The 15966-nt window shown below is 31.4% G+C and overlaps 1 protein-coding gene across 1 annotated transcript; it reads right to left on the bottom strand.

The window, feature by feature from the left end:
* Positions 1–3116: 3116 nt before the first annotated feature.
* LOC103492473 (uncharacterized) lies at positions 3117–3800 on the bottom strand. Its single transcript, XM_008452875.3, has one exon. It carries the CDS (start codon positions 3487–3489, stop codon positions 3298–3300), a length of 192 nt encoding a protein of 63 aa, XP_008451097.1. The 5' UTR covers positions 3490–3800; the 3' UTR covers positions 3117–3297.
* Positions 3801–15966: the final 12166 nt, after the last annotated feature.

Raw genomic sequence — 15966 nt, 5'->3', positions numbered from 1 at the left:
TCATTGTTAAAATGATGTTTGCCTAGATTTTTTAACACAATACTAGGGACAAACGATGACTTCCATATATCTCCGCAGTGGTATGGTGTAGCCAGTTTGTTAGGACAACGAACCTCCAGATATTTCTACAATATGGTATGATATTGACCATTTTGTACATACACTTTCATAGTTTTGCTTTTGATTTCACTTGAAATACTTCATATCATTGGAAATATCTGTCTGCCCTCATAAATCCATGATCATCATCTTATATAATTAATGAAAGACTTTGTGATCACATTCCCACCCAAAACATATAAGAATAAATTCTTTCCTCATCACTTCCTCGTACTCACTAATGGAAATGTACATACACCTTCAAAGTTTATGCATGCACCTTCACAGTTTTGTTTTTGGTTTCACTTGAAAAACTTCATACTAATGGAAATAATTTTCCTCCTTAAAATATCCATAATCATCTTCTTATTTAATCGACGTAGGACTTTGATCATATTCCCACCTAACACGCATAAAGGATGTAAAATCTTTTTCTCATCACTTCGTGGTACTCACTATCATTCTATTGCTCCTTCCCTTCAACAAATTCCATACAAAGTGCCCTCATACACGAAGGCTCTTCCTCCTTCACTCGCTCTATAAAACATTGCACTTTTATCCACCAATACAATCCTTTCTCCTCTAACGCCGGCTATATATTTAAATACATACTACATACATAAAGAAAGTAATTCAAAGTTTTGGATTTTGTATTGTTGGGTTTTTTGTCAAAGTATTAAAGATGACGTTGTCAAACGTAAAAAGATTTTAGAAAGTCATAAATTTGTCCTATGTTGAAAAGGTTTAGGAAAGTCATGAGTTTGTCCTACACCAAGAAGATTTTAAAACAAAAGTAATAGGTTTTAAAATGAGCACTTTAAGTTTTAACATGTTAACTCTAATTAAATTCCTTTTGTATTCTCTAGTTGGAAAGTGGAAAAAAGGTGGGAGTAGCCAACAGCTTTGAGAGTGTTTTTTTGTAACTAGGTCGAAAGAGACTTTTTTTTTTTTTTCTTGTTACAGTAGCACAATGGTTTTCTTTGGTATCCGTGGTTTTCTCCTAAATTGGAAGTTTTCCAAGTAAAATTCCTGTGATTCCAGTTTTTATTGTCTTTTCTTCATTTCTTTATTATTTTTCGTAGAAGTGGGGGTTTTTTCTAACATCTATTTGTGCATAATTGAATGCAACATAACACAATGTAAGTGGTTTTCATTTTCATTAAAGAAAATCTCTGCCCGAAGGTTGCCAATAATTCTACTTTGCAAAAGAATAATAATATACGTTTTCATAAATTAAGAGATGACAGGTAAGGAAAGAAAAATGAGGAGCCTAAGTTCTAAGAAGAATATTAAATAAATAATATTTCTGGATATAAAGAAAAGAGAGAAGAAAATTCGAAGAAAAATCAAAATAATAATAACATAATATATATATATATATATATATATATATATATATATATATATATATATATATATACCTCTCTCTCTCTATGTATATATAGCATGAGATGTGTACAGATCCTACTTTTCTCTATCTGTGTATTTGGGGGCCACTCAAGAAAAAAAGCCACATCAATACCACGTGAATACATCTCTACCACAATATAATACATACGGAGAAAATTATAGGATGAGACTGTCTCAATATTATTATTAGGCAAATTTAGAGTTATAAAAGAAATAAATTATAAATTTTTTTAAAATTTTTATTGTCATTAATGGTAATATATAGTCTTTTTATTCTACCATCCAACCTCTTAAGACTAGTTGAAATATAGCAATAAGAATCAAAATATTAGCAAATATAGTACAATACAAAAGAATTTGTGAAATAACAAATTTTATATGTAACTCTCGAGGTCTATAATGATATAATATATTTCTATCAAAAGTAAAATATAATAAGAGACTATCAACGATAAAATCTGATTATTATTAAGTTTTGATATATTTTGAAGTCCTTAAAACTACTGTTATACACTTGATTAACTATAAAAGTATTACCTTACACAATAATTACTTCCCTAAGGACAACCACATTTAAGTAATTTCCAAAGTAAGTTTAACACCGCCTTCTTCGGTCCCTTATTTTTCCTCATACAATTGCGTTGAACTCCAAATGTATTAGCTATATATTGTACGTATATGAAGTTAAAAAGGGAAAAAACCAAAAACAGAAACAAAGAGAGATAGGAGGAAGAAACAAATATTCTTGACAATCTATCTTCAAATAAATTTAATTTGTGTTTATCTAACGTTATATTTTTAGTTTAAAACATGTTTTTAAGTCTCCTAGTTAAACTTATTTTAATAAATAATTGAGTTGATTTTTACAGTCAAATTAAGTTATAAATATAATTATATTAATATTTTATCTACACGAGACTAAATAAATAACATACTGTTTTCTATAAATATTTACAAGAGATTAAATTTTTTATAGATATTTAATATTAATTTTCAATATTTTTATTTACAAATATATCTACGCATATATCAATGAATATTACCTCCAACGATTATACAACTGGGATAAAAAGTATTATTGTTAGATTCAATAGAAAATAATTTTAAGCAATAATATTAGTTTTTAAATTATAAAATACATGAGACATAAAACTCTAGACCAAAACAGTATTTTAAGATATATATATATATATATATATAAGAAAAGAAGAAAATTTCTTCTTCTTCATTCATCATGTGTATACTCTCTCTCTCACCCGACATTCCACACAAGAATACATTATCTTCATCATCATCATCATCATCATCTCTCTCTTTCTTTTATTCAAAGCTTTTCTTCCGTAACTTCTTGATCACTATCTCATCATCTCTTTTTCTATTAAAGTTTTTATATATTTTCTTAAAACACCATAAATAATACACACAAAAAGAAAGCTTCATCTAAACCTAAAGAGATTTGTTTAAAATTTTCACTTGGTTAGCTGAAATGTGGTTTCACATGGAGGAAATCATTTAAACATAACCCACTCACAATTTCGTCTCTCCTCCTACTCTAAAAATATCCCATTACTCCATCATGATAAACAAAAACACTTATTACACCATAATAATAATAAATCACATACCTTGAAACCCTTTATCATATCTCAAACCAAAATAAAAGTTCCTGCTTAATTATCAGTAGATCAGATGTTAAAGTTCCAATAGCAATAAGATTTATATTATCAAGATCGAGTGGTTAGAAGTTCAATTCTCACCCCACAATAACAATGAATGAGAAAAAAAAAACTAATGATACAACTCCAAACGACGACCACAAATTAGACAGTAATATTTCCTCTTGATTTTGAAACAGAGTGGAACAAAACAGAGCCTCCATTTTCTCTCCACATCCACAGCTTGAACTTTGCCCCCACATGACGGGCACGTGCCCGTCGCCTGCCGCCGACCCAATTCCTTCTCCTCCTTGCAGAACAACATTTTTACTAATTCCTTCTCCGCCGGAGATATGAAAAAATGAAAAACAAAAAGATCGATGCCAATTAATTGTTCAGGTGGAAGAGAATATATATATTTATAGAGAAGGATGGGACGTTGATTCTACGGCTGGGATGGGGCCCTGAAGATCCCGATCTAGATAAGGGATGGGAGATGTAAGATCCTGGCCGTTCAATGTTTCCTAAGGATTTTACTAGATCATTCGAGGGGAGATTGTGTGTGTGTGTATATGTACATAGACAAAAATTGCCAAAGCTTTTGTTTTAGTTGTTTGCTGAGAGATGTTTGTCATTGATATTATTGATAAACGTTGATAAAAACCCGATACAAGTTTCTCATTGAAAAAGAGGATAAGAATCTATTAGTATTTTTTAAGTTCTTCTTTTAAATAGTTTAACGGGTTTTTTTAGGGTGAAAAATTCTCTTATTTGAAAATGGATTTATTATTGTTATGAATTGAATGTGAATTGAATAAATAAACCGACTTTGTTAATTATTTTATTCATTCTGTTATACAGGACAATATTGTTGACTATATTGCCCTCTTTGTACTTTTTTCTTCATTTAATGTGTTTTGAAATTTGCTTATGTTGCTGTGATGCCATTTAAAAATAATAATCTATGTGATGACGACCCAACACGATTTAAATACCTCGTATAGAGACGGAAAACAATGCACTCACTCGCATACGATCAAATGTTCAAATCTTTCTATTACAATTTTATTACATCGATAAATTTGAACATTCTCTCTTTAGAAGAGTATGTTTAATTATTTATGTTAGATTTATTTTAAATTTAATATTATTATTAACGTGGTTCATGATCATTATCTACTTTTCTTTTTTTTTTTAATCTTTTGAATCTATTATTTCATTGAATCAATTAAGTAAAAAGATCACTTCTAAATTAATTAAAAGATAATTCCCTGACTAAAACATTTTGATAGGAGGTATTTATATCAAGAATCTTAGGAATTGATCTTCTAAGATTGTTTTTATAAATCTAATTAAAATTTAAAAGAATGCCAAGAGAAAGAAATACAATATGTTAAATAACATATTATTATTGTAAAAATCTAGTTCAAATATCTTACAACTGTTTTTATACAACAACAAGATTTTGTTATATAATTATGAAATTAAAACTTACATGTGAAATCAGAGTTTTGATTGAAAACGTGTGGCTTTTCACAAATGATTTATATTTTTTAAGTTTTTGCTGCATTTTTTCATAAGTTTTAACAAGTTCATCAATGTCCTAAGTTTTTGGTAATTGGAAAGTTAAATCAAATTGGTAAAGTTCCTATCCATTGGCATAGATTTTAATCATCCATTTGAATTGAATTGTTTTCGACGTCAAAAGGAAATCCATTCAGTAACTTTTATATGCCATAACTAAGCATTATTTTAATCTTTTACTTAAAAGATATATATACATGTACATGAAATGATTGAGTAATCAAAACCGAATCAGGACACAGAATTAGATATGGTTGTTGTTGAGGCACACTACTATAAATTTGGTTTTTTTGTATGTGCAAAGCATTTCATGTCAAAAAATGTATATCTTGATGGCCTTTGCCCATATATCAAATAAGTAGACATCAAGAAAATTCGACCCAGTTTTTTTGATAGCTAAAACATGTAATCAAAAATCATAAAGAAATGGGACTTTGAAGTTTCTTGGCCATTAAGTATATGCAAAAGTCTATCAAGAAACCTATGGTCATACCATGCCATCAAACACCTTTTCTTGATGGTTTTGACCATCAAGTATATGACAAAAGCCCATCAAGACAACCAGGTTTTTTGATGACTAAACATGTCATCAAAAACTTTTTTTTGATGGTTTTTCTTCATCGAGAAATAAGACTTTGACATCTTTTGCCCATCAATAATATGGAAAAGTTCATCAAGATTATCATTTTTATTGACTTGTTTTGCCCATCAATTATTATCCTTATATGACAAGTTTTTACTATCAACTAAACTCTTTTGTTGACATTTTTTATCTATCAACTATTGAAATTTATGTTTTTAAACTCGTAGTTTGTAAATTACATTTAATAATCTGAATATTGAATTATAATTTATTAGTGAAATAGAATATTTTATAATGTTGAGTCCAATAAACTAAGGTCGCAAGGCTATCTTGTAGACTTGAATTTTATGCAGAGACATAAATGTGAATCAAGTTCGAGTTCATAACCTAAAAAATTTATAGTATATGAATAATGTTTGATGACTTATTTTGGTAACACTATAGATGCGGCATGCTTTGTAGTTAGTACACAAACAATATGTTCCTAAATCATTCATAGAGATATGAAAGTAGGGGCACCCTATGAATGCATTTTCATGACCCAACTATTATAAATCTAGCTTAGATCATTACTTTAACTCAAAGACACTTTAAAGTCCAAACCAAAAAATAAAAAAATAAAAAAAAAAACTTCCATTCATAAGAGACCAAATCAAATTGTTGTAATACAAAAAAATTATAAAATTTGTTCAAAAAATGGACATCAAAGAAAATTTCGTTCGGGCCCTATTTCAAAATCATAAAACTCATCACAATCAACAAAACTTTAAAACAAGCAAAACATTTGAAAGGTTCCCATATGGTATTCACAGGTCATTTCTGTCCCTAGCTCATCGGTCGGCTTCTCATATTACCTTTGCCTGAAAAATTTAAATATGAAAATGGTGAGTTATCTATTTCTAATATGTTGGCGTTGCTGTTTATATTTTAGAATATTATTTACTACTTTTTAGAACTATTTATAGTAATACAGGATTTAGTTCAAGACTTGCCAACTAGTGTTGAAATTTTCCGATGGTTATACGGTCCCTGAGCAAGTGTTTTATTTCCTTATTCTTCTTGACAGCCAATGCCAAGGTCTAAGACTTCCTGGAGGACCTTGGTATGCCTTCTCAGTTTCGTTTCTTTAAGAATAAATTTGATGATCTCTAGCCGAGCTATATTACGTTATTTACTTACATCTCTTGTTGAGCTATAGTACAATGACGATTTCAGCTTTTTTGTCTTCGTCTAATGCAGGTATGTCGTGGAAAAAGATATAAAGAACAATGTAGTATTTGTGTCGAGAAACTATTTCTCATTTGACAAAAGGTGGCGGGTGTTTCGTATCGGATCTCTAAAATGGCTTGTGGTTTGCCTCCAAACCAATTTACTAGGCTTTAATTAAGGTATAGTTTCAGCTTCCATCTCCCATATTTCTTGTTAGTTTCACTACTTCAAGTTGGCTTGTTCGTCACGATTTAACATAAAGGGAAATTTTCTTAACTTTTTTACAAACCTTTAACATAATGGAAATGAAACTATGTGTCGGACGTAGTTGGGACAATCTTCATAAAAGTCTGATGTTTTTGGATTTGGCATATTGGTTCTTGAACTCTTGATATGGCAAAAAGCACTTGATGTTGGCAATGGTCAAGTTCAAAATTAAAGGAAAGGATCCTTGAATGGGTAAGTCTCTTTTTTATGATTTGTTGTTTGCTTATCATTTGGTACTCTTGTTAAACTTACTATTTGTATTACTCTCTTCTTGTAATAACTTTTCATAATGTTCCTTTGTTTCACATTCTAATGTTATATTTCTTCCTTAATTCAAAACGAGAAGTTATTCATGAAATATATTTATCAACTAAGACCTAAAATTATCATGATGTTTTTCACAGGAAGCTATTACTAAAGGAATGACCACAATAGAAGAAATGGCTATAAGTGAATACAATTAGTCAGGCCCTTATCTTTGTGACACAAGATCTTGAAGTTAGTCATTTATGGAGAATCCTGGGCTACTACTGGTTGCAACTTTTGTTATTGCTTTCTCTTTTTTTTTTTCTTGTGCAAAGGATGATAATGTAACTTTTGTTAAACTTTTCACTTTCTTTGTGTTTGGAGCCAAGTTTTATATATAAACATACAAAATATTAAGATTTGATTTTGTATAAATACAAGTAAAAGAGAAATATTATAGTTTCTAAAATAACATTGTTAGACATAATTCGAGAAAAATAATATCGATTTCTAACTATTTGGCGACTTAAAAAATGGACAATAATGCAAAAATTTAATAAAAAAAATTTGTAAAAATGGACCCAGAAGACAAGACTTTAATGTTGGTTTTAAACCGACATTAAAACCCAACCGACATTAAAGGTCTTTAATAACACAAGCAAAAATGTCGGTTGGTAATCGACATTAAAGGTCTTTAATGTCAGTTTTAAACCGACATTAAAGGTCAAATTTCTTCTAGTGATAAAAGTATACCTAGTAAGAAACCCACTATTGGTTCCATTAGGAAAAAAAATGGTTAACTTCCCATTAGGAAGTACCCTGCACCATAACAGTCTTGTGATCCCGTAGGATACACATCATTCAGTCTAGTGATCCCTAGGATTCACCTAATCAGTCTAGTGATCTCATAGGAACACAATATGTCACTACAAGAATTTTGGGCTTTACCGATAATTTTTTCTAGCAACGAAAAAAAATGTGGACAAAAATATGATGTATCGACGAAATTCATTGTGTGGGCACATCTACATTTTTCTAACGAAAATATATATGTGGGCAAAAAGTCGTGTATTGTATGGGCACATCAAAATATATATGCGTGGGCAAAAAGTTGTGTGATGTAAAGGAAAATTTTTAAGTTGAATTTCTACCGACGTTTATTTTAGTTTATGGTTACGTATCATGTGTTGGCAAATATTTAAATATTTGCCAACATAATATATGTGTCAAAAACCCCAGATTTTTATACATATTTATGGCGACACAAAACTTGTACATATGGCGATGCAAGACTTATACATATGGCAACACAAGACTTATAACGTGGACAAAAGTGTTTAAAACAAACATAATTTTCCTAAATATTTCCCTCTCTTTCCCTCTTTCTCTCATGCAATTCTCCCCTCCCCCACGATTTTCTTCTAGCCGTACTCCCCACTCCTCCCCGATCTTCTTGATCACACGTCGAACAGTGAACGTTACTCGCTGCTCCTTCGTTGCTGAACAACCCAACTCTGACGACCTCACCCCAATCTTCTTCTCACGTTGAACGCCCATAGATTTTCTTCCCACGTCGAACAACCCAACTTCGTCGAACACTTTCTGTGCTGAACGGCTCGCACCACCCCGAACAACCAAATTTTCTTTGCTCACGCAGAACACCCAGCTCTAGTTTCACTCCTCACAGTCACTACTCTTCGTTGAATGGCTTGCTGCACCCACTACTTACCGATTTCACTCTTCTCTGAACGAGTAGCTCACCTGCTTGCCATAATTCTCGTCGGCTCGCAGATCCTCCCCGTTGTAAATTTGATTCAACCATCGGCAATCATTCTGTTAAATTTTGAAATATGCTATAATTATTATTGGTATATAATGAAACATTAATTAAAAATATTAGGAATTTAAAGTGTTACATGGACACTTTTTAACTTGTTTTTAGAGTTATATTGATATTTTAACACTTTTAAGAAACGTTTTCAGTAAACATTGATATTATGCACGAATATTCTTCAACTACAATAGCCAATCATGCATATATTTCATATTTATTGTATTCTAAGTTATAATATGGTGTGGCTATCCTACAATTACGGTAGCAGATCATGCATATATTTTATACTTAATGTATGTTCGAGTTAAAGTGCCACTTAGACATTTTTTTTCCGATATTTTGTGTTTAGTTATGAGTTTAGAAGACACACTTAGGCCTTTTGAAAGGATTTTTTAGACTTAGACACTTTTAAGGTGATTTTTAGTTTGAAAGTCACACTTGGTCCATTTTAACTTATGCTGATAGTTAAAGTGTCGACATTGATCATTTTTAAAGATTTTATGTTTGGTTTTGAGTTAGAAAGATACACTTAGACATTTTCTAAGTTGTTTTGATATTTAAGACACTTAGTAGGTAGGTTTTTGTTAGTTTTAGCTTGAAAGTTATAATTGAGTAGTTTTAATCTGTCTTAAGAGTTAAAGTGCCACTTAGACCTTTTGTAAGTTGTTTTGAGATTTAAGACATTTAAAAGGTGATTTTATATGGTTTTTAGCTTCAATGTCACACTTGAGTACTTTTTACTTAATTTGAAGGTTAACGTGCTTGAGTTGGACACTTCTTAACTTGCTTTGACATTTAAAAGGCTACATGCCACACCCCTCCCGAATCACCTGCTCTGGACCTAAGAGGTGGCGTGAAGTCAACCGAAACCATTCACCTCTGAGACGATTCCAGTTGACCCTTAACATGAAAACGTGAAATATTTGTCAACAAAAGTCTTTAAACTTAGAAGCAACAAAGAATACTTTAAAACCATAGTGTAACTCATTTTAAATGTCTTTTATAAATATAAAGTAAAATGTATAAAACATGGAAATATAAACTTAAACATAAACACAGATATACTTTTAACAAATCTACTCCTTTTATGATTTAAAACTAAATTGGTCTGGCAGCAGTATGTTCAACACATGGAGACTTACAATCTGTACCTGGAAAGACGAAAACATTTTGAAAAGGGTGAGCTAAAGAGTCTAGTGAGTGATGGTATTATAAAACATACTTTAAAATAAATAACTTTAGACTTTTACATAAAGCATATCCTAAGGTAAAATCTTGAAAACATTTTTATGCTAAACTCTTTCTGACTTTCAAATACTCTTTTATCTCTATATATTCTATACTTAGGAAACTCGATCACGATAGTAACTAGCTCAATTTATCGTGCCTGATTTAATTATCTCGATCAAGATAGCAGAGGACCTTAAGTCTTACTATCCTGCCAAATCTCGGTAGTAGTTGGCTAAGTGGTCAGCAAAGCCCCATACCCCAGACTCTGCACATTGATCGTCGAGAACTTGGTATATAGAATACCATGGTTTTCTCTTTAAAATCATTCTCTTTAAACACATTCTTTTCAAACATCTTTCTAAAACAGCAAACAATCTTTCTCAAAAGCTCAAGCTTACTCATAAATCATTACTTGCAAATCTCATCAATAAATACATGTTTTATTAAAACATTTTAAATTAAGCATACTCAAGTACTTTTCATAAACATACTTGTCAATCGTAATATCATAATCAGTATAGCTCAGTAATCATTTTAAAGCATATTTAAATGGTAGCTTGTAAATCATATTTAAAACCGTCATTTAGAAATCATGTTATCACTCACAATACTTGAAAGGATCCTTTAACGGGAAATTCCTTTACTGCCTCCTTGATCTAAAAATGCCATATTTAATCCTCAATTAATCCTTTGATCATGAAAATATCCAAAACTTCATTTAAAATTTTCAAAAATATCAAAACCTAAAACAACCTGAAAAATGGCCCAGCGGGCTCACTAACATGGTAGATGGGGCTTGGCGCACACGCATGACCTGGTGGTCCTGCCACGTGCTAACCTTGTTGAGGTAGGACATGCACCGCATGCTAACCTCTTTTCACAAGTCATGTGCGCAACCTGAGCACATGCCTTGCCGCTCGACTGTGCCATGACCTTGTCGCATGCACCAAAACATGTCAATATAACATCTATGAAATAAAATCACTCCCAGAATGTCTAGTCATGCTTGACACTTACCCACTATCCATAGTTACTTTTTAATCCATAAACATTACTCAATTTTTAACGCTTATATCTTTAAATCTATAACTCTTTTGGAAAAACTTCCTTCTACAAAGTTTCTTAAAAATGTCTTATCTTGCTTACCTCAAATTCATATTCAAATTCCAATGGATGTGCTTTATAGCCTTCTAGAAGTGCACCCTGCTCATATTCTCTTCTAAAATGTTCCTTTTGCCTTTTCTTGATCAAAACGCCTAGCTTGTCGCCTCCAATTTTCATAGCAGCCCTCTTCTATAAAATAAACACAATTATTGAACTTTTGAAAGTGGTTTGAGAGAATTTACACAAATGAGTTGTGAGAAATTCTTTCTTGAAATTGTATATTTATAGGAGAACTTTGCATGAAAATAAACTGACACCTAAACTTCTCTTAATCCACTCTTAATTTTCCCTAAGACATCTCCTACTTCAATTCCAGCTCCACCTTGGCCACAAAAATGCATGTAATATGTTTCAGACACCCAAATTAGCCTTAAACTGATTGCCCTTAATTAGCCATGTAACTTGCCTAAACACCTAGTTAACCTTTAAAGCCTTTTTGCACAGCATAACCTCTATGGCCTTCTTGCATAGCCTTTCCTAAACGCCTAGCCTCCCTCTTGCCTTACTTCTCACCCACTAACCTCCATAACTCTTCTAACATAGCCTTTTCGCCCAACACATGAACTTGCTAACCTCACAATTCCTTCTCACCTAGCCCTTATAATGTCATGCTAACCTCTTAACTCATCATCTCGCCTACTAACCTCTAGGTCCATCATCTTGCCTAGCACATCATTCCTCTACTAACCTCTAAATCCTTCATTTCACCTAGCATATCCAAGATTGTCAAGCTATTCGAAACACCTTAACATATCCCTTAGAGGTTATTTTCCATGCTTTACCCGCCTAGCACCTACATTAAAACGCCTCGCTTTAGAGGTTGTCAACCTTCTTTTGTCGCCCAAAGGGTTTCATTTAGAGGTTATTTGATTCCTTTTGATCACCCACCTAACCTCTAAACGCCTAGCATGACAATTAGCTAATTTTTCTAACTTTTCTCTTTCTTTTAAACCTAAACCTTGATTCTTAATATTTCCAAGGATTTTTACCTTCTTTTCCTATAGATTACATTTTCTCTTGTCTTTGCCAAAACTTAACAAGTTCCAAAGATCTAAATATTTTGGGGTTTCATACTACACAAACCCCTTTTTTGAGTTAAGTGTCACTTAAACACTTTTTAACTTGTTTTTTTAAGTTAAGTGTCACTTGTTTTTTTACTTAAAGTGCCATTTAGACTCATTTTAGAGATTTTGTGTATGGGTATCTTTTAAGTTGTTTTGAGAGTTAAAGTGAAACATTAACACTTTTTTGGTGTTTTTAATGTCGGTTTGACATTGAATTATCCATTATACACTTAAGTTAATATATTGTGGTAATTGCTACATGGTTGAATTTTTGTTCATTCTATTTGAAGATGAATAGGGATTGGATTAAACTAAAAAATTAGATTTTCAAGTGATTATATTAATGGAGTTTATCAATTTATGGAAGTGGCTAAGTGTCATATAAATGATGTGGGAAAAACTAGGTGTACATGTAAGTATTGCCAAAATTCAATGACACAAACATAAGACGGAGTAGTGCACCATTTTTATACGTATGGAATATCTTCTTTACATAATAAATGAGTTTATGTTTCTTTTATGCATTCTTATACTATTTTAAATGTAAAAGTGATCCATTTATACATATATTATTGAATATGAAGACACATTTTGAATTTGACCCCACTAACATGGTTGTGAAAAAATACTTGGAAAAAAAGGTGCAAAATACTTTTAGAGAATTTAAAGCAGACTTGCACAAAGAGTACTGTGAATTTGATGATCTTATTGAAGCTCGTGCCAATCCACCAAACAGGATAACACATGAGAATTGGAACTTTATGTGTGATAGATAGGAAACAGATGCATGGAAGGTATGTTTTCCTTAGTTCAACAAATTGTTTTGCATGAATATGATATACTTGTTCTTACCACTACTTCAATTAGAAAAAATGAGAGACAAACAAAAGAAGTCGTTTTGCTGTCAAGTTCAACCATGTCACTGGGGCAAAGTCATTCCTCCAAGTTCGACATGAATTGGTATCACACATTGTAATTATCTTTTGTACTATTTGTATGACTCTTTTTTTTTTTTTTTTGTAATCTAAATTTCATTTTTTTTATAGAAAAAGAAAAAAGGTTATGATGTTGATAAGGTAGAGGTATTACATGAAAAAAAATTTCATGAATAAGAAGAATGATTTAATGATAAAGCAAAAGAGGCATATGTAAGTTGGTGTTATCATGACTAAGAAAATTTATGTGTTATTTAATATATTTAATCTAACTAGATTTTTCATATAGTTGAAAATGAAACGAGTCATTGTAGATGCAACTGAAGTTGGTGTTCAAAAACAATCTCTAATGCGAATGCATGCGAAATTGTATTAGCTAGGGAGTCGCTCAATGTAAACTGTCAACCCAAAAAGTGGTGATTCGTTAGGTATTAATGTGTCATCTACACGTGAGAAAGAGAAGAATGAGATGACATACCTTAAAGAAGCAAATGAAAAGTTAACCAATGAACCTTGCAAAATGGGAATAAAGGTGGGCTGACATAAAAAAATTGGATCTAGGAGAGGAAGAGGAAGATGATCCGCCTTCAAACACTTAGGTATTTTTCTAAACTAAAATTTTAAAAAATATATATATTGTTAAAGAATGTTTCAATATAATGTGTGGATGTCCTACAATTACGGTAGCTGATCATGCATATAGTGACATTTCATAATTAGGTTTTTGGATGGTTTGTAGAAGTATCACTTAAACACTTAGACACTTAGGCCAATTGCATCCTTGTTTGAACCTTCACTTTTTTTAGAACTTTAAGCTTTTTTTTTTTTAATTGAAAACTATAACATGTTTAGGTCTTTGGATGCTTTAAAACATACATGGCATTTTAAAGTATATGACATATTTTTAGCTTTTTGGATGGTTTGCAGAAGTATCACTTAGACACGTTTTAGATTTATTGTAGTTGGTTTTAAGTTTTGTGATCACATTTATGCATATGAAACTTATTTTGTAGGTCGGTTTTAAGAGTTAAACACCTTTTAGCACATTTTTAGTTAGACTTTATTTTCATGCGCACTTCGACTTATTCGTTTTAATGTACCTTTTTTAGGTTTATGTAGTTTGAAGGAGCAGGGAATGACTATTTTTTTTAAGACTTTCTGATTGAGTTAACCATTTTTTGTGTATTTAATATTTTTTTTGTTGATTTTGGTATGCAAAAATGAAATTTAATATAGCTCATGTACCTAGGCACACTAAATAATTATGGTTTGTTAAATTTTGACAAAGTATTAATGGTTAGAAATATTTTCATTTTTTATTTTTTTGTTGCAATGTTTGATATATTTTTTTATAGCTAGAAAATTCATTCTATATTTGAAAATTCTATAGAAGCATATAATATTAATAATAAATGTGAAAAAAATTAAAATCATTTTTGCCACGTTTTTTATGTGATTAGAATTATGTTGGCAGTTAAAAAGTTGTGGCAACATTTTGTGCGTGGGCAAAAAAGAAACAAATATAATCTACCGACGCATCTTTCGTGGCCAACAATCAAATTTCTATCTACAAAATATATTTGACACATGCATATATATACTTCTATCGACAAATGTAGCGTGGGGAGAAATGTTTTTTTTATCGACGAAATATTTTTGTTGGCAAAAGCAGTTTCTGCCCATGAAACAAACGTGGCCGAAAGTTTATTTTTGTCGACGTGATGATGATCATGGGTAAAAAGGCCTTTCTGTCGATATTTTTTCATGGCCAGAAAGTCTATTTTTACCGATGTAATGATGATCGTGGGCAAGAAGACCTTTCTGTCGACCTATATTTTGTGGCTAGAACAGTATTTTCAATCCACGATTTTAATTGGTGTATACAGTTCTACCGACGCAACATCGACAACGTGCTCAAAGGAAAAGATGATGGGGTTTCAACCACGAAATGTGCCCATACAAAAAAAACATAGGTAGAAGCTCTACCCACGTTTTTCTTAAGATCTGTCTACGTTTGTCTACATAAGCAAAGACGAAAATTCTTGTAGTGTCATCCCATGGGTCACCATGTCTGCAAGGTACACTATCCAATAACTAAAGCTAATAGTTTCCTCTCAGTTTAGTAAGTTCATTCCAATATAAACAGTTCGAGATAGTCAAATCAAAATTTGATCAAACCTATCAACAATATTTCAGTTTAATATATAACCAGTTAAAATAAGCATGTTAGTGCATATCTCAGTTCAGTCAATAATGTAGCAAGTCATCAATACATCCAAACTTATGCATAAACAAACAAGATACAAAAGTTCACACATATGTCGATTTCAAATATTCAACTACATAATTCGGTCAAAATATTTCAATTCTACGTGTTTTAACACTATGCATAAACAACCAGACCATCTCATGCAGTGCATTTCAACATCAATCTAAGGTTCAGTAGTAGAAATTTCTTACCTCAAATTTAGCTAAGTTCCTTGGTCGAACTAAAATAAACTAACCAACCTAAAACCCAACTCCAATCTTGTTGTGAAATCTAAGAACTCAAGTGTTACTTCTCCAATGGTACCACAAAACCACAAAGGCTCACGACAAGGCAAAGATGGCTTGAACGGTCAGAAAATAAGTGCACGAAGATGGCTCGATTTCCTCAGCAATGGCTTTGCGCACGACAAAGAACAAC

Source organism: Cucumis melo, chromosome 5 (genome assembly GCF_025177605.1).
Source record: "Cucumis melo cultivar AY chromosome 5, USDA_Cmelo_AY_1.0, whole genome shotgun sequence".
NCBI classification, from domain to species: Eukaryota; Viridiplantae; Streptophyta; class Magnoliopsida; order Cucurbitales; family Cucurbitaceae; genus Cucumis; species Cucumis melo.
This window is presented reverse-complemented; position numbering and strand designations above follow the sequence as displayed.

What these genes read in the sequence shown, in the direction of transcription:
- LOC103492473 (XM_008452875.3), bottom strand. Translation starts at nt 3,489, where the DNA reads ATGTTGTTCTGCAAGGAGGAGAAGGAATTGGGTCGGCGGCAGGCGACG.